This window comes from Salmo salar, chromosome 24, assembly GCF_965601325.2.
Source record: "Salmo salar chromosome 24, fSalSal1, whole genome shotgun sequence".
In the NCBI taxonomy this organism is placed as follows: Eukaryota; Metazoa; Chordata; class Actinopteri; order Salmoniformes; family Salmonidae; genus Salmo; species Salmo salar.
This window is the reverse complement of record NC_138314.1, coordinates 22,311,464-22,331,747: the sequence shown is the minus strand read 5'-3', so window position 1 is coordinate 22,331,747 and position 20,284 is coordinate 22,311,464. Positions and strand designations below refer to the sequence as shown.

Genomic DNA, 20,284 nt, shown 5'->3' with positions numbered 1-20,284 from the left:
TGGTGATGTCCCATCATTTCAGGTTGTTGGCATGAGGTCAGACTAAATAGATCTAAATAGTGGAGTAGGGTGGTTTTATTTTTTTTGTGAGGATTTAGATGGTAGGTTTAAAAAAAAAATTATGTTTAAATTAAGCAAAGTACAAGGGAGGTGTACTCCAGTCTAGTAGGTGGCGGTAATGCAACATATTAGATGCCAACTGCCATTAAACCTCATCGAAGAAGTGCAGGTCAGAGCAAAAACCAAGCCATGAGGTAGAAGGAATTGTCCCTAGAGCTCTGAGACAGGATTGTGTCGAGGCACCGACATGGGGAAGGGTACCTAACATTTCTGCAGCATTGAAGGTCCCAAGAACACAGTGGCCTCCATCTTTCTTAAATGGAAGAAGTTTGGAACCACCAAGACTCTTCCTAGAGCTGGCTGCCAAGCTGAGCAATCGGGAGATAAGGGAATGGTCAGGGAGGTGACCAAGAACCCAATGGTCACTCTGACAGAGCTCCAGAGTTCCTCTGTGGAGATGGGAGAACCTTCCGGAAGGACAACCGTCTCTGCAGCACTCCACCAATCAGGCCTTTATGGTAGAGTGGCCAGACGCAAGCCACTCCTCAGTAAAATGCATGACAGCCCGCTTCGTGTTTGCCACTTTATTTTTTATTTCACCTTTATTTAACCAGGTAAGCTAGCCTGTTAGGGCTAGGGGGCAGTATTGACACGGCTGGATAAAAAAACATACCCGATTTAATCTGGTTACCACTCCTACCCAGTAACTAGAATATGCATATACTTATTACATATGGATAGAAAACACCCTACATTTTCTAAAACTGTTTGAATGGTGTCTGTGAGTATAACAGAACTCATTTGGCAGGCAAAACCCTGAGACATTTTCTGACAGGAAGTGGATACCTGATGTGTTGTATTACCTTTAAACCTATCCCATTGAAAAACACAGGGGCTGAGGAATATTTTGGCACTTCCTATTGCTTCCACTAGATGTCACCAGCCTTTACAAAGTGTTTTGAGTCTTCTGGAGGGAGATCTGACCGAACAAGAGCCATGGAACGATGATGCCCCATTAGACACCTGGCGCGCGAGTTCATGTTGGGTACCCTCGTTCCAATACGTTATAAAAGAGTATGCATTCGTCCACCTTGAATATTATTCATGTTCTGGTTAAAAAAGGCTCTAATGATTTATGCTATACAACGTTTGACATGTTTGAACGAACGTAAATATATTTTTTCCCCTCGTTCATGACGAGAAGTCCGGCTGGCTTAGATCATGTGCTAACAAGACGGAGATTTTTGGACATAAATGATGAGCTTTTTTGAACAAAACTACATTCGTTATGGACCTGTGATACCTGGAAGTGACATCTGATGAAGAGAATCAAAGGTAATGGATTATTTACATAGTATTTTCGATTTTAGATCTCCCCAACATGACGTCTAGTCTGTATTGCAACGCGTATTTTTCTGGGCGCAGTGCTCAGATTATTGCAAAGTGTGATTTCCCAGTAAGGTTATTTTTAAATCTGGCAAGTTGATTGCGTTCAAGAGATGTAAATCTATAATTCTTTAAATGACAATATAATATTTTACCAATGTTTTTTCTAATTTTAATTATTTAATTTGTGGTGTTGAATTGACTGCCGGTTATTGGAGGGAAACGATTTCCTCAACATCAATGCCATAGTAAAACGCTGTTTTTGGATATAAATATGAACTTGATAGAACTAAAAATGCATGCATTGTCTAACATAATGTCCTAGGAGTGTCATCTGATGGAGATTGTAAAAGGTTAGTGCATCATTTTAGCTGGTTTTATGGTTTTGGTGACCCTGTCTTTGAATTGACAAAACATTACACACAACTCTTGTAAATGTACTGTCCTAACATACTCAAAATTTATGCTTTCGCCGTAAAACCTTTTTGAAATCGTAAAACGTGGTTAGATTAAGGAGATGTTTATCTTTCAAAGGGTGTAAAATAGTTGTATGTTTGAAAAATTTGAATTTTGACATTTATTTGGATTCAAATTTGCCGCTCTTGAAATGCACCTGCTGTTGATGGAGTGCACCACGGGTGGGACGCTAGCGTCCCACCTAGCCCATAGAGGCTAGCTGAGAACAAGTTCTCATTTACAACTGCGACCTGGCTAAGATAAAGCAAAGCAGTGCGACAGAAACAACAACAGAGTTACATGGAATAAACACGCGTACAGTCAACACAATAGGAAAAAAAAGTCTATATACAGTGTGTGCAAATGGCATGAGGAGGTATGGCAATAAATAGGCCATAGTAGCAAAGTGATTACAATTTAGCAGATTAACACTGGAGTGATAGATGAGCAGATGATGATGGTGTGTAAGTAGTGATACTGGTGTGCAAAAGAGCAGCAAAGTAAATAAAAACAATATGGGGATGAGGTAGGTAGATTGGGTGGGCTATTTACAGATGGACTATGGACAGCTGCAGCTGGCACCTAAAGATTCTCAGACCATGAGTAACAAGATCCTCTGGTCCGATGTCACCATGATTCAACTCTTTGGCCTGAATGCCAAGCGTTATGTCTGGAGGAAACCTGGCACCATCCATACGATGAAGCATGGTGGTGGCAGCATCATGCTGTGGGGATGTTTTTCAGTGGCAGGGACTGGGAGACTTGTCAGTATCGAGGGAAAGATGACCGGAGCAAAGTACAGAGATCCTTGTTGAAAACCTGCTTCAGAGTGCTCAGGACCTCAGACTGGGGCGACGGTTCACCTTGCAACAGGACAACGACCCTAAGCACACAGCCAAGACCATGCAGGAGTGGCTTCGGGACAAGTCTCTGAATGTCCCTGAGTGGGCCAGCCAAAGCCTGGACTTGAACGCAATCGAACATCTCTGGAGAGACCTGAAAATAGCTGTGCAGAGACACTCTCCATCCAACCTGACAGCGCTTGAGAGGATCTGCAGAGAAGAATGGGAGAAACTCCCCAAATACAGGTGTGCCAAGCTTGTAGCGTCATACCTGAGAAGACTAGAGGCTGTAATCACTGCAAAAGGTGCTTTAACAAAGTCCAGAGTAAAGAGCCTGAATACTTATGTAAATCTGATATTTCTTTTTTTTTGATATAAATTTGCAAAGAAAATCCACCTGTATTTGCTTTGTCATTATGTCAAGAAAGTACACTTTATGACACTGTCAATAAGCATTATGAACATCATATTCACATAAGCCAGATTGGCCTATTATGTACATTCCCTTATGTCAGTCATCAGTCAAAAAGAGGGTGTCTTGTCCTGCGCCTGCTCCTTTATCCACCCCAATCATCAGCAACAGCATTAGGGTAGGTGCATGTCTGTCATCATTGTGCGCAATTACAGTGATAATTTAATATGGTCAATTTCAGAATTTTATAACATAAACATACTGTTGACAAGTAGGCTATACTGTAATTGAATGTTTTGCCTTGTGTGGTAGGTACTGGGGTTTTGACTCTTTATGTAGGTGTCATTACCAGCCATAAAATAATGCAATTTGTCACAACAGGTCTAAATAGATGTGCCATGACAGTATTAAAACCATGTTATGTCAGCTGTTATGAGGTGTCATGACACTGGGTGTCAAGTGTTACCCAGTTTTCTTTGTTTCCAGTGTAGTTGTACATTTTTCTTCATTTGTGGCAACTTTGAGTTAGGTGACTGCCACAGTTAATTTGCTAAATTACCCAAATCAGATTTGCTTTAAGAATGACACTGTCTGACTACTTAGAGCAGGTATAGGTAACTTTGTTGGGGGTGGGGGCCACAAATCTAAACTCATGAGGGGCAGCAAGAAAACTGATGCAAAACAAAATTTCGAAATTGCACCTTGTGTATTCTAGCTCGCAACAGTAAGCAGAGTCCCCCTCCAAAAAGGATCAGAGGACCTTCAAAAGGGGGGCCCGCATGCTGCCAGTTTCCCAACCCTGAGCAAGCAGGCTATACCAGTGAAAGCCGCCAGGGAGTGCCAATGATTAAAAACATTCGCACCGCACCTTTTACTAGCTACGTCACATCTGCCTGACCTGCGCACTGAATACTAGCTAGTTAGGGTGCTGTTAGCGCATCCTCCCAATAGTATTAGAAACAATATTCAGCAGCAAACGAGCTAATGTAAATGTTATGCAATTAAGTCGTTCGAAACGCAATGGTAAGTACATTTTAAGTTTGGTTGTAGATGGACCGTGGGCATAGCATACGCCTAGTACAGGGCAGGGCTAACGGTAGCCTAGCAATACCCCGGCTATCGTCGTTGGTTATCCAGTGATCTGTTTGTTTCGCTAACAAGAATCCTAACATTCGCCCGCTTAATCAGCTTGCTAGCTAACTAACAGGTATATTGTTTACCCAATAGACTAGGAAACGCTACCTAGCCAGCTAACGTATTGTCTTAGCTAACTAAACCAGCTAGCAAGCTAACTAGTTGAAATCGGACCAGTATCATTATATTATTATGCAATGCAGTACGGTTACTACGTGGCAGTTATGCCGGTGGATGCGCTAGTGGCCAAATGTCACCATTGGTATTGACACGCGTTGGTATCGATGTCATCAGTAATAATTACTGCTTAGCTTGTAGCTAACGTGTTTATTTTATTTTATCAAGACAATGAGCAGATGGAGAAATGGTGAGGCTCTGAAGCCAACACCCCAGACTCGTGTCCCCTTTGAATGATTTTTATCCAGTGAACTAGGACAGTCCACGTCATGGGAAGGTAGGCTCGACCGACTGAGTAGAGGACTAGGAAGTGTTTTGGCAAAATGTGTCACATTTTGCTCTACCCTTTAATTATTATGCCATGGTCGGCATGCATGCCGCTATTGCATAGACTAGTCAAAGTGTATTTAACCATACATACCAAGGTCTCACTTGTCCTTACAGGATCAGCTTCTCGTGCCTCCCAGCCTCCTGGCACTTCAGCCTGTCACCCCTGGTTCTTCCTCGTCTACTGCTACCTTCATTCAGGCAGCTACTCTTATTTGGTCTGCTGGTGGGATTGCTAGGACTGCTTTACCTGTTGTTGGTAACAGGAAAGGGCCAGGACAGCTGGATCAGAAAGGACAACTACTTTCATAGGTGAGTCACTAGTAGCGGCACATTAGAAGATATCATTACGTATTCCTGTAAAGACAAGGAAGAAAATATTTGGCTGAATTTTGCTTAAAATTGTCAACTTTTCATTCACATCTGATCACCAGACACTTGGCGAGAGTCACAGATGTGGAGGCCACCGACACCAGCAATCCCAACCTGAACTACGGTTTGGTGGTAGACTGCGGCAGCAGTGGCTCCAGGGTCTTTGTGTATTGTTGGCCCCAGCACAATGGTAATCCCCATGATCTGCTTGACATACGACAGATGAGAGACCAGCACAGGAAACCAGTGGTCATGAAGATCAAGCCAGGTGAGACATACCTGGTTGCTGATGACTGGTGTGCTGCTGGGAAGAGCCACATGTATACATTTCCACTCTGGTTTCATAATGTAAACTCAGCAAAAAAGGAAACGTCCTCTCACTGTCAACTGCGATTATTTTCAGCAAACTTATGTGTATGAACATAATAAGATTCATCAACTGAGACATAAACTGAACAAGTTTCAGACATGTGACTAACAGAAATTGAATAATGTGTCCCTGAACAAAGGGGGGGGGGTCAAAATCAAAAGTAACAGTCAATGCAGCTGGTGGCCACACCAGATACTAAGTACTGTAGTGCATTTCCTCCTCATGGACTGCACCAGATTTGCCTGTTCTTGCTGTGAGATGTTACCCCACTCTTCCAACAAGGCACCTGCAAGTTCCCGGACATTTCTGGGGGGAATGGCCCTAGCCCTCACCCTCCGATCCAACAGGTCCTAGACGTGCTCAATGGGATTGAGATCCGGGCTCTTCGCTGGCCATGGTAGAACACTGACATTCCTGTCTTGAAGAAAATCACACACAGAATGAGCAGTATGGCTGGTGGCATTGTCATGCTGGAGGGTCATGTCAGGATGAGCCTGCAGGAAGGGTACCACATGAGGGAGGAGGATGTCTTCCCTGTAACGCACAGCGTTGAGATTGCCTGCAATGACAACAAGCTCAGTCTGATGATGCTGTGACACACCGCCCCAGACCATGACGGACCCTCCACCTCCAAATCGATCCCGCTCCAGAGTACAGGCCTCGGTGTAACGCTCATTCCTTCGATGATAAACGCGAATCCGACCATCACCCCTGGTGAGAAAAAAACGTGACTCGTCAGTGAAGAGCACTTTGCCAGTCCTGTCTGGTCCAGCGACGGTGGGTTTGTGCCCATAGGTGACGTTGTTGCCGGTGATGTCTGGTGAGGACCTGCCTTACAACAGGCTCACAAGCCCTCAGTCCAGCCTCTCTCAACCTATTGCGGACAGTCTGAGCACTGACGGAGGGATTGTGTGTTCCTAGTGTAACTCGGGCAGTTGTTGTTGCCATCCTGTACCTGTCCCGCAGGTGTGATGTTAGGATGTACCGATCCTGTGCAGGTGTTGTTACACATGGTCTGCCACTGCGAGGATGATCAGCTGTCCGTCCTGTATCCCTGTAGCGCTGTCTTAGGCGTCTCACAGTACGGACATTGCAATTTATTGCCCTAGCCACATCTGCAGTCCTCATGCCCCCTTGCAGCATGCCTAAGGCACGTTCACGCAGGGACCATGGGCATCTTTCTTTTGGTGTTTTTCAGAGTCAGTAGAAAGGCCTCTTTAGTGTCCTAAGTTTTTATAACTGTGACCTTAATTGCCTACCATCTGTAAGCTGTTAGTGTCTTAAAACCTCTTAGTGCAGAAATCCCATTAACTGGATCAAATTCGTCAACATCCGGTGAAATCGGAACGCGTCAAATACAAAATCGTAATATTAAACATTCATGAAAATACAAGTGTTTTACATCGTTTAAAAGCTTAACTTGTTAATCTAGCCGCTTTGTCAGATTTCAAAAAGGCTTTACAGCGAAAGCATACCATGCGATTATGAGGACAGCACCCCGCGTACAAAAGCATGAAACATTTTCCAAACAAGCAGAGGCGTCACAAAAGTCAGAAATAGCGATAAAATAAATCACTGACCTTTGAAGATCTTCCTCTTTTTGCAATCCCAATGGTCCCAGCTACACATCAAATGGTCGTTTTGTTCGATGAAGTCCTTTATATCCCAAAAAAGTCAGTTTAGTTGGCACGCTTGATTCAGTAATCCACCTGTTTCCCTCATTCAAAATGCATACAAATGAATCCCAAAAGTTACTAATAAACTTTGTCCAAACAAGACAAACAACATTTCTTATCAATCCTCGGGTACCCTAATATAGAAATAAACGGTCAAATTTAAGACGGAGAATAGTATGTTCATTACTGGAGATAAATAACGAAGTCATCCACACACGCCACAATACTACAGTCAAAATGGGAGCCAACTAGAAAAATTACAAATTCTAGCAATTTTTTTTAAAAACAAGCCTGAAACTCTTTATAAAGACTGACATCTAGTGGAAGCCCTAGGAACTGAAATCTGGGAGGTATTACTTTGATTTTCCCATAAACAAGGATTTGGATGGGCAGACACCTCGGGTTTTCGCCTGCCATATCAGTTCTATTATACTCATACATTATTTTAAGTTTTAGAAACTGCAGAGTGTTTTCTATCCAATACTACCAATTATATGCATATCCTAGCTTCTGGGCCTGACTAACAGGCAGTTTACTTTGGGCACGTCAGTCATCCGAATTACCGAATACTGCCACAGGCCCTCAGGAAGTTAACGACCGTTCCACAGGTGCATGTTCATTAATTGTTTATGGTTCATTGAACAAGCATGGGAAACAGTGTTTAAACCCTGTACAATGATGATCTGTGAAGTTAATTGGATTTTTACAAATGATCTTTGAAAGACAAGGTCCTGAAAAAGGAATGTTTCTTTTTTTGCGTAGTTTAGAAGACATTGGCTTAGTTTAAAGCACTTATCCATTCCACCCAATAAAGACGGAGCCATGGTCTTAATACTTTCTGATATTTTTTTGTAGGCATCTCAGAGCTTGCAAAAACACCAGAGAAGGCCAGTGATTACATCCACCCACTGCTGAGCTTTGCTGCCCAGCACATCCCCAAACACAAGCACCAGGAGACCCCTCTGTACATCCTGTGCACGGCTGGAATGAGGGTGCTGTCTGACAGGTACACCCCAACTGAGTATTTCTCATCTTGAGATAGAAACTTGCAAGTGTTATTTTCTATTACCGCTGTGACCTCCCATGTTAACATTGGCTTATTTTGCTATTTTTTAGTCAACAGGAAGCACTTCTGGAGGACCTACGGACCGATATCCCTGTACAGTTCAACTTCCTCTTTTCTGATTCCCATGTGGAGGTCATTTCTGGCAAGCAGGAAGGTGAGCTAACCTGTTTAGAGTAGCAGGCAAGCTAAACACTGGCCATTTAACACTGAGATGTCACCATCTGTGTTGAAAATGTGTAACACAACAGTGGAAATGCTGGAATATATAAATTGTCCTTGTTTTTGGACAGGTGTGTATGCATGGATTGGAATCAACTTTGTCCTTGGAAGGTTTAATCATGTGTCTAGTGGTAAGTATCTAAATACATTTCCTTAAGAGATCTGCATATCTTCACACTGAATACTTTAATTCCCTTATTTTACTTACCTCTGACACCACTTTTTGTCTTCCATTCTTTTCTTCAATGGGACCCTTGGCTCTATCCCCTATCCTTCCTATAGAGAGGGATGCAGTAGTAGAAGTGCAGGTACCTGGAGGTGACCAGCAGGAGGCGCTGGTGAGGAGAAGGACTGCTGGTGTTCTGGACATGGGGGGTGTCTCCACTCAGATAGCATATGAAGTGCCCAAAACTGTAAGCTTTGCTTCTCCACAACAGGTTATTATCAACAACAATTTCCCTTTTTTGTGCTCTTTTAATTTGTCACTCACTCATTTTCTCTTCCCACCACTCATTCCCTGGTTAAACCTGTAAACATCATGTTTGTCCTCTGGAGATGAAGTCCTCTCCATTCAGAGTGGACTGTTGGAGGTCTGCTCTAAAGATAAGCCTGCTGCATTGCTTCATAGCAGAATGTCTTAGTTCAAACTCTAAAGGTAGACTCCGCAATTTGATGTAGAGGCATACAATAAACCGCATAGTGGGTTAATTTCTGCAACGGCTAAGAGCCTAAAGTACAAGAATCAACTTCTTGGCTGTTTTTGGTACTCTGGCTACCATGCTGTAACAGCATGAAGCGAACCCATACACACATGCGCAGATCTTGTGTCTGTAGCTAGCTTTCCATCCAATTGGCAACAGGTTTTCATGTAAATATTCTAAAAATCGCATTTTCCCACCAGATTCCATCAAATTGACTTGTGGATAAATGGCTGTGTGATGACGTAGTGCACATAAAACAAAAAATATATACTTTTGCGGTTAAATGGGTTTCAATTGCGTTTAACTCTAATGGTTTTCTCTCAAAAATGTTTGCATTATATAGCAAGTTTGCCCACAACAGCTCGCAGATACAGTGTGGGTAGGGCCTACATTAGATTTATTATTATGGACAAAATAGATCATGTCACCTGAATAAGATCCTCAATATTTATTGGAAAGGAGCATCAAGCTCATCACCTTGCAATTTCACCTGCCTGTGAAGTTTCATCTGTAGCCTAACAAACTGCATGGTTTCCCGACGAGTCGTAGGAGGACCACACGTTATTGTGTGACTTTACTCCAATATGATGGTTATAATATCAATATTTGTGCGTAAGTGTTAACACCGACATTTCTTGCATAATTTTTCCGACAAAAAGATCCCACCTTGTCTAGCTTATTTTATCTTGTCGACATTTGGAAAGTTTACCGACAAATCTTCTGTTTCCATCAGGCCTGTTATGACTTTTTTTTTTATCCGACATGTACTTGCATAAAAAGGTTGAATGGAAACCTGGTTACTGTGTGAGAGCAAAGTCTTCTTGCATCTCGCTCATCTCAATATCTGCGCTGCTGCTCGTGGCAACGTCATTTCGCTGAGTCTACTTTTAAGATCACAGATAATGCTTAAGAGCCATCGTGCAAAACATCCATGACCAGATAATAACACATTCATCTAAAGCAGTCCAAGTCCATCAGCTTTTCAGTCCTGCTCAATTATTTTTGCCAGTTCACAAAAATGTTTGGTTTTTAATTTACTATGACAATTTGCATGCGCTCTTACGCTGAACGTAATTAACCTGCGGCTTTTTCTAAATGCGGAACTTTATAGAACTGTCATCTTGATCAAAGTTTAAGTAAATGGTTGTTATACATGTAGCCTTTCTGTTATCAATTAATATGTTGGATATTAGTGTAGATATAGTCCTAGATAAAAGAGAATGTAATTTCCATAGGAGGAAGTGGCCAAGAACTTACTTGCGGAGTTCAACCTGGGTTGCGATGCCCACCGGACAGAGCATGTCTACCGGGTGTATGTGTCCACCTTCCTGGGCTTTGGAGGCAATGCTGCTCGACAAAGATATGAGGAGAGCATTGTCAGGAACACTCTCACTAAAAACAAGTAAGAACCTTTAACACAAATGCTATGATAGCTAATGATACTGATGGTTTACTAGTTTGACATTGCTCAGTGCTGTCATTATGGAGAGCTCATTTTAGTTGGTTTGTCCAGGCTCCTGGGTCAGCATGTAGGTGAAACGGCAGAGTCCCCCCTGCTCGACCCGTGTCTACCCACAGACCTGCAGGACGAAGTGGGGCCAGCCACACAGAAACTCTACCTGCGTGGCACAGGGGATTTTGATCACTGCAGACAGCTGCTTCAGCCCTTCCTCAACCGCACCAACGAGACTCACTCCTCCCTCAATGGCATCTACCAGCCTCCCATCGACTACCCCAACAGCCAGTTCTATGGGTTCTCTGAGTTCTACTACTGCACAGAGGATGTGTTGCGCATGGGCGGTGATTTTAACTCCTCAAAGTATTCCGTTGCTGCCAAGGTGAGGCCTTACCACAGCAAAGCAGCACTTCTTCAATGTAGATGGCACTCCTAACTGCATGGAAATGCATGTATTTCACCATAGCTTAGGCTAATTGCAGTAAGATGGTGGCTGTGTTTACAATCTACGTTGTGCTTCATCTCCAGGGTTACTGCGCCACCCAGTGGAGATCTCTGAAAGAGCGATTTGACTCAGGCTTATATGCATCTCACGCTGATGTTCACAGGCTCAAGTAAGTCCCACCACCAGCTCTGGCTCTTTACTATTACTGGTCTCAAGTCTTACTAAAGAGTTGTCGGGGAGAATTCATGTAAACTTTTGTCTTGTGTGCAGGTACCAGTGTTTTAAATCAGCCTGGATGTATGAGGTATTCCACTCAGGCTTCTCCTTCCCTATAGACTACAAAAACCTGAGGACTGCCCTCTTAGTTTATGATAAAGAGGTGCAATGGACTCTTGGAGCCATCCTTTACAGAACCCGCTTTCTACCTTTAAGGTAAGAGAACACTTGCTGTGTCACAATTCATCATGCTTTAGCACTGTGATAAGCCAATATATTTTTGCTGATTAGGATATGGAGAAAACTCAACACTATTTTACATTCCTTTCCAAGGGATATTCAGCAGGAAACCCTCAAAGGAGTCCACGCCCACTGGCGTCACAGCTTCTCCTTTGTCAACAACCACTACTTGTTTCTGGCCTGCTTCCTGGTTGTCCTCCTATCCATCCTGCTCTACTTGCTGCGACTCCGACGTATCCACAGCTGTACCACGCAGCGCTGCACCCCCTCTACTGTTGAGTGGTTAGAGGAGGGTCTGGGATCCCCCTCACTCCCTATCACCCTCTAGACTTCAACTTTCACGCCAAAACCAGCTCCTTTCCCTAGCTGGAGTCCCTATGCCTGCACTTTTATGTTCAGGCCTTCATTTGTTAGCTGGTAATGACGAAAAAGTCTAAAACCGAGTTGGATTTTGAATGAGTCCAATGAACAGAGAAACAGCACTGGGAGGGACTCTTATGGGAGATCTTGCATGTTGAGTTTGCATACTTGAGTTAGCCATGAGATTGTCTTATTTATTTTTAATGATGTCAAAATCTGCCTTTTTTATGTTGCTGGAAATATGAACTAGGTACTAAGTGTGTAACTATCCTTGCCTGAGGTTTGAGAGCTCCCCATGCATACTTTATCCAGTCACACAGGTTTCATTAAAGCTTCCTATAAGGTTCGAATGGCAGCTGCCTCATAACTTCCCCTAATTAGTCAATCAAAAACACATTTTTAAAGAAAGTCCCTAAATTACTGTCTTTTCCAATTAGTGCACAGAATTGAATCAATGTGAATAGACGAGCAGGTTCGAGGATGATAGTGAAACCGTTACTGTTTAGGGTACATACTGTATTAGCTCATATGTATAGATTCTCTGTACTTGAGTGGAGTTTCACTTCCGTTCCTGTCACATTATCCTGATGCAATTTAATTTGTTTGTGTACTAGCGGCTCTGTTTGCCGTTTGGGTGCATGATTAGTGAATGTGTATTTATTGTGTGGAGGAATGGTGTATGCCTCTGCTTACCCTATGTGTAGACAGACACCTGTCATAATTACTTTGATTGTCACCGCTTCTTTTTTTACTTTAGTTTCTTTGTATCCTTTGTTCTGCCTTTATTGCAGAACAGGCAGCATTTATCAAAGCTTCAATGGTGCAATATTTATTGTCTTATCACTGGAGACACACTCCAGCCCACATCAGCTGAATCCACACAGGGCTCAGAGCTACAGTATGGTAAAAATGTCTGTCTTTTCAGCTCAATGGTGTCAAGTGATGGGGTGCAGATAATTTAATTTGGAATCTTGACAAACACACTGGGCTTCGTTTTCAGAAGCTGTGATATCACTGCTGTAAAGGGGTTAGTTTATGAAAGCATATAGGCCATATTTATATTGAAGGGTGTACTTAAATCAATTCACAGTTTGCACAGGATTTTTGTTTTGTTTTACAATACCATTGGTGTTGAATAAGAGATTATTTTGAAACTTATGGTTCAAAATAAACGAAAGCTACAAAAATCATCAAATGCAATCTGTTGATTTTCACGTGGAATATATTGGGTGCCCTCGTCTTGAGAGTTGGACGGAAATTGCTGATGAGTTTGAGTCCCCGCGGGTGACGTTAAGTATTGAGTAAATAAACATGCATATTTACAGCAGCCATGGTCAGGGTTTACACGTCCCCAGTAGCACGGGAAGAAAAGGAGTGTACCACAAGGATATCAATCAAGACGAGTAAGCTGCAGACAGCCACTAATGACCAGGTCACCCAAGCTCATTAGAGGCCATGTTGTTGTAGCCGGCCTGTCTCAGAGTCTGGGTGACCAGGTTTGAAACACACTGCACTGTGGGGGTTTGTTTTCACTCCTCTCCCTATCTGTCCTGTATTACATTTCAGGTCTGCCAGCTGGTGATGGATGAGTCTGACAAGGACTTTAGTTTAATACAGGTTGACCATTAAGATGGGAAATGTAAATACTGCATTGAACAGATTACATGCAATGCATTTTACAGATTCATCTATTTTCACTATGAATTGTCCTTATCTCTTTGGCCACTTGGCTATTGTCATTGTCCTGTAATTGTGAGAAATGCTTAGAGCTGAAACAACAGTATTTAATTGGTAAAATTGTTTAGCTTAGCTAGTGGTCATTAATTCAAAGTGCCAGAGACTAGAGACAGCTGTCTTGAGATGTCTGCACTTCGCATTTGTAAATTCAGTAAAGGTCTAACCTCACAAACCTCCTGCTGGCCTATACTATTCCTCTGTCACAGATAACCTCCTCGCAATGTCCATATGGAATTATAGAAAATACATACTGCATGCATAATTGCACATCACCAGATGCTTTTTCATGCTCTGTCTGCACCCTAGAGCATTTTAAACCCCAGGAAACAGTGCGGTCTCAGCAGCCAATGGTTTTAACTCCAATAGGGGGCATTGTCACCCATGGTAGCATTTTACAGATACATTTAATTATATAAGACTACTTACAGGGTATCAAACCAAGCAGAATGTTACAAATCAGAAATAGTCATGTAACAGCCACAGCATATGTGAAAGAGGGAATATAGTCCAATAGTTGCTCTAATTTGTAAATTCCCTCTCAGATCATTGTTGAAAGTGTATACCAGCTGTAGTTGTCACCAGCAGCATTTGTGTATAAGTGGTGCAGGTGCTTCAAGAGGCTGCTCTCCATGTGCTGAGTCATCCTCCGTCTACACATACCACTTCAGCATTGGTTACGTGATGAAGTTTGAAGGCGGGATATTTGAGGAGCTTACGCTACAACTTGTGAGGTGGTGGCGGTGATTGTAGGGCTGTGGGAGGGATCCCATCTGATTCTGCCTCTGCTGCACCTCATTCACCGTCTTAAACAGAGTAGGCCTTATAAACAAACTAATGAGATTATTTATTTCCACAGCTTTACCACTTGGATTAGATTGGGATAAATTTGTTGTGGCAGAATATTACATTTTTATATATATATATATATATATATATATATAATGAGACATAGGCATACAGTTTAAAGTACACTACATGACCAAAAGTATGTGGACACCTGCTCGTTGAACATCTGATTTCAAAACCATGGGCATTAAAATGGAGTTGGTCCCCCCTTTGCTGCTATAGCTTCGTCCACTCTTCTGGGGAGGCTTTGCACTAGATGTTGGAATATTGCTGGAGGGACTTGCTTCCATTCAGCCACAAGACCATTAGTGAGGTCGGGCAATGATGTTGGGCAGTTAGACCTGGCTCACAGTCAGCGTTCCAATTCATCCCAAAGGTGTTTGATGGGGTTGAGGTCAGGGCTCTGTGCAGGCCAGTCAAGTTCTTCCACACCGATCTCGACAAACCTTTTCTGTATGGACCTTGCACAGGGGCATTGTCATGCTGAAACAGGAAAGGGCCTCCCCCAAACTGTTGCCACAAAGTTGGAAGCACAGAATCATCTAGAATGCCATTGTATGCTGTATCGTTAAAATTTCCCTTCACTGGAACTAAGGGGCCTAGGCTGAACCATGAAAAACAGCCCAAGACCATTATTCCTTCTCCACCAGAGTTTCCACTACTCCAGAGTCCAACGGCAGCAAACTTTATACCACTCCAGACGACGCTTGGCATTGCACATGGTGATCTTCGGCTTATGTGCAGCTGCTCGGCCATGGAAACCCATTTCATGAAGCTCCTTTGTGCTGACGTTGCTTCCAGAGGCAGTTTGGAACTCGATAGTGAGTATTGCAACCAAGGACATACAATTTTTATGTTCTACGTGCCTCGGCGATCCCGTTCTATGAGCTTGTGTGGCCTACCACTTCGCAATGAGCCGTTGTTGCTCCTGGATGTTTCCAATTCAGAATAAAAGCAATTACAGTTGACCGGGGCAGCTCTAGCAGGGCAGAAATTTAACAAACTGACTTGTTGGAAAAGTGGCATCCTATGACGGTGCCACGTTGAAAGTCACTGAGCTCTTCAGTAAGGCCATTATATTGCCAATGTTTGTCTATGGAGATTGCATGGCGGTGTGGTCGATTTTATACACGTCAGCAACGGGTGTGGTTGAAATAGCCAAATCCACTAATTTGAAGGGGTGACCACATACCTTTGGTGATGTAGTGTATACTGTGTCTGGACAGGTGTCTAGACTAGGGAGAACAATGTTGATAACAATTTAAGTAGCCTAATCTTAAATGTTTTATGATTGATAATGAGTAGATGATCATTCTATCTTTGCAACACTAGCCAGGTTTCCATCCAACCTTTTTATGCAGTAAAGTAGGCTAAATGTTGGACAAAACATTTCAAGACAGCCGAAACGTCAACAAAACATGCTAGACAAGTTGGTGTCACTTGTGTTGGCAAAATTAATTATGCGGGAAATGGCAGTGGAATTTCCTTTATGCGAAAATATTGACATAATAACCATCATATCAAAGTAAATTTGGAGTCACGCGATTATGTGTTGTGTGGTCCTCCCACTTCGATTTGGGAAAGCATGCTGTTTATTAGGCTACAGATTAAATAAATGATGATCAACTTCACAGGGTGGCGAAAGTGCACGGTGATGAGCTTGACGATCCTTTCCAATAAATACCGAGGATCTTATTCTGGTGACATGATGATAGATGCTTGGCTGCCATTTGACAATTCAAAATAGTCTTGCTCTTTTGTCCATAATAATCTCATCATGTAGTAGGCTATACCCGCACTGAGTGGTCACATTCGCTGTATAACCCCCACAAAAATTGTGATAAAATGATCAGTAGAGTTGAAAATGAGATGGAAACCCATTTAAATTGTATTCAGTACATGGGAATTTAACCGCAGCAGTTAGTTTTATGTGCACTACTCAACACGCACAGCCTTTTATAAAGTACATTTGATGGAAACATCTCTGGTGGGAAAATGCTTTTAGAATATTCACATGAAAATCTGTCGGCAATTGGATGGAAACCTATTTTATGTGGCGTTCTTTTAAACTACATATGTAGATCAACATTTGGTCCTGTTCAGTGGCAGAACTAAAGTTTTATACATGTGGTGGCCAAGGCTACTTCAGGGGGTCCATAGACCATGACAGAAAATTAGTGTGTAACCCTAACCTAGCATCTAAGGAGCATGAATGAATCCTATAATTGCTGATTAGAGGTAGAAGTGATAATTCACTTAACCCGGAGTTCTTCAATGTGGCAGATAGTGTGGTCCAAAAGGGTTACTTCACTAGAATTCTTTAACATACTATAGTCAGTGTCTCTACCTGCAGCTCAATTTCTTTCTTTCTTTCTCACACACACACACACGAGAGACTTGGGTCACTCTGTTTTCATGAATAGATCATCTGGGTCTATAAGTGTTGAACATCCAAAATATTTCCAGAAAATAAAGCTCAAGCACCAAGGAGATAAGATAGCATTTTTGTGTTACATAAATTGCATAGTTTATTTACAAAAAGGTAAACTTACTGCAATTTGACATACCAGGTATCAAGCAGAAATGGACTTGAAAAATTAAAACCATTTTGGTGCCCAGCAATATTACAAACTTACAGTATCATATTTATGCTCATATATATTATGTTAAGTAATAGCAAAGTAGAGTTTTGGAATTGGCCTAATCAAGACCAAATTAAATCTGTGTGACATGATACCCTTTGGATTGATCATTTTAGAATGTCAGTGTACTAGCTAGTACACAGTGCAGGTTTTAATCATGACCAGAGGGACCGAATTATCCTAGGTAGATTTAAAAACAGCATAATTCTGCGGTTCTGGTGAGAACTAACTCATCCATGTTCAGGGAGCGTGCCCTCCTTGACTCAACACTGACAATTCCGAGGTGACTTAACATGTCATCAACCATTGTTGTCCTAAAATGGGTTTTAATTCGTTTTAAAGCTGAGAAGCTTCTCTCGCAAGAAGCACTGCTGACTGGTGTAACAGAAATCTTACAAAGTCGAAATAGCTCATGGAAGACCTCTTTATAAGGTTCTAGAAACACAACAAAGTCAAGGAGAGTAGACGGTCTGTCCCTTCCACCTTTCTCTCTCCTATCAAGAAGCCGCTTGGTTTGATGAACCTCATGTTGAGGTCCTCTAAATCTGACTCAAAGTTCTGAGCAAAGGCAAACAGAGGCTCCTCATTCAAGAACGTTGTATTCTTTGGATTGAGAGACTGGACCCCTTGCATTATCTTGCAATTCTTCTTTGAAAAACACCTCTGCAGCTCAGCTGTGAGACTGTCAAGCACCTGGTGAGAGCTTGGTGAGAGCTTCTTTGGAGGCTCTCACCATCACTTTGGTCACTATTTTTCTGTCCTACAGTGCTCATCATCAATGAGTCGTGAAATCTTAAGCTTGTTTTAGGCTGGGTTTTTTTACACACTGTTTGTACACTTATTTTGCAGTGCTCGGCAATCTCTTCAACCTCTTTCCATAGTTCTCCAAAGTAACACTCACTTCTATAGTCCTGAAATGTCTATAAGGGCACCTACTAGATCCACAGCCCTTGCTAGGTCAAGAGAGCTTGATTGGAACATGTCAGAAAGACATTTGGCATCACCAAGCACTTTACAAAAGGTAACCAAAAGCCCTATGAAATGTAAATCTATCTGAGAAAAATGCCCCTTGCCTCCACTGATCCATCACCACTATTTTCAAGTGTGATATCCTGTAGCACTCTCATAACTGCTGGAAGACTGTCCCTCAGATTATGGCATGCCATGTAGTCCAGACCATGTTTTTCAAGGCAATCAATTATCATTTTTGTGAGACCTGCTGCGTGGATGGCCCCATTGTAATTGTACCTCACAACTAAAGCCATTTGTTCTTTTTTCTTTAAATCTTTGGTTTCATCTGCAATTACACTAAAAACTTCACTTTCTTTTACTTCTCTTATTATTTTACTTTGTACCATCTCAGCTAAGCCCTCAACAACTTCCTTCTGGATTTGGTGGCTTGTGTACTTAGCATTGCCACATGCATTCATCTTTTTCTCTATGAGAGGGTCCTACATTGCTATTTCTTCTAAGATTGTCAAAAAATGACCCTTGTTGTGAGAGTCATTAGACTCTCGATGACCTCTGCGCTATATTTTGAGTGGCAATTAGTAGGAGCACATCTGCAATTGTTTTAAGGTAAGTACAGTTTTCCTTCACTTTCTTTTCCCGGTCCTCATTTATGACATCTAACATTGATGAGTTGCTGTCAATGGCCCTTTTATACTGATCCCAAGCATACATAGCATTGATATGATGCTCTGCCTTCGAATGGAGCTTAAACCCAGAATCTTTAAACTGCGACTGTGATGTGAAGGCAGATTCAGGTGTATTGGGCAGAGAAAAATTAATCTTGATTTACAGAATATTCAAGCCATGAATTGTCCTTATACCAGGAGCTGTTGAAAGCTCCTGAAAGAGTTCTGGGAAATGTTTGCAAACATGTCTGAAATAGACGTTAAATAATGTGTCATATCTCTATGGAAATGTATAATTAAAGGATCCACAAGATTAGATACTAACAGCTACTAACTAAAATGTGTAGTTTAAAGTATAGGCCTGGCTTACCATTGGGCCCATTTGGAACAGAAGTCTGATATCTCTCCCTTTCTTTTCCTGTTTAATTGACCCTATGCAAAAATAAGACAGTCTATGGTTACATCTAAGCATCCAATTACCCACATTTTAGTCCAATCTCAATTACAAATCTCCATTATAATAACTGTACGTTAAAATCAACTACCAGCCTAAGTTACTAGTTAGACCATGGCTAGCCCTACTCTGCAGTAAGTAACTTAGCGAGCTATAATTTCTTACAACTTTACGATAGCAAACAGGCCATCTGCAAACTGTGGTAATCTTCTGAGTAATGTTAACATGTTGATAATAACAATTGTTCGTTTTGAGTTCAAGTATGAAAATCTAACTGAGTTAAAGGATTTCAAATTGCTGAATGTTAACTTGCTGAACGCTGACAGCTGTAGCCTACTAGTTACCCCACATGAGCTAAACATTCGTATACTGTAATTTTTGACACTGCACTGTATGCGTGTATTACTAGCACAGATGTAAACATAATGTTAGGCTAAATTGGGAACCGATCTCTCTTATCTGGTTAACTGTCTGCCAAAGTTCTAACGTTAACTTACACAGCGAATCAACTTTCGTAAAAGTTGTTCAGGAAACCTAAACCCGATGCGAAACCTTAAAACTTACTTCAAATATGATGCTTTCGCCAATCGCTTTAAAGAGTTCGTGGAGCTGTGGAAATATTCTCTCTTCTTCTGTATGTTCTTCTTATTCATATGTATTTCGCAACTAACCTTATTAATATTCTCTCGTCCTCGATTTGAAAAATGCGCTGCCTAACGTTGAAATGAGATGTCAATCAGCATCAAACTGCCAGAAGCGAATTAAATGTTCCTGTTGCCACAACTAAGGTTTGCACTGGTGGGCCTAATTTGATCTCAAAGTGAACATTTTACTTCTGGTCTGCAACCAGAGTCAGTGGATAGCAGAAAGCCAGATAACAAATGACTGACAGATGTAATGTAGAAAATGTGAGAATGGGTTTTGAACACACGTGTTGAGCTTTTTTGGTTGTTGAGGCCATTTTGAACCAAAACTACATTACAGAAGATTTGGAGCAGTAAACCTCCCATTGAAAGATCCCAGACCAACTGTGATTGATAAACTCCTGTTCTG

The 20,284-nt window shown here is 42.0% G+C and overlaps 1 protein-coding gene and 1 long non-coding RNA gene across 3 annotated transcripts; one reads left to right on the top strand and one right to left on the bottom strand.

Moving 5' to 3' along the window:
- The first annotated feature begins 4,020 nt into the window (after positions 1-4,020).
- LOC106585564 (ectonucleoside triphosphate diphosphohydrolase 4) lies at positions 4,021-13,110 on the top strand. Of its 2 annotated transcripts, none has more exons than XM_014171931.3 (13): positions 4,021-4,179; positions 4,636-4,744; positions 4,912-5,106; positions 5,229-5,434; positions 8,068-8,218; positions 8,329-8,432; positions 8,569-8,628; positions 8,780-8,910; positions 10,434-10,600; positions 10,712-11,036; positions 11,183-11,268; positions 11,370-11,531; positions 11,649-13,110. In XM_014171931.3, exons 2-13 carry the CDS (start codon positions 4,737-4,739, stop codon positions 11,881-11,883), a joined length of 1,830 nt encoding a protein of 609 aa, XP_014027406.1. In that variant the 5' UTR covers positions 4,021-4,179; positions 4,636-4,736; the 3' UTR covers positions 11,884-13,110. The 2 variants fall into 2 exon arrangements, with proteins under 2 accessions (XP_014027406.1, XP_014027405.1); XM_014171930.3 differs by having other exon boundaries at positions 8,780-8,934.
- LOC106585581 (uncharacterized) lies at positions 4,955-19,951 on the bottom strand. The gene is made up of 3 exons (XR_001323980.2): positions 19,796-19,951; positions 19,148-19,209; positions 4,955-5,044 (listed from the first exon to the last, which is right to left on the bottom strand). It is a non-coding gene; the product is annotated as an uncharacterized LOC106585581 (long non-coding RNA).
- Positions 19,952-20,284: the final 333 nt, after the last annotated feature.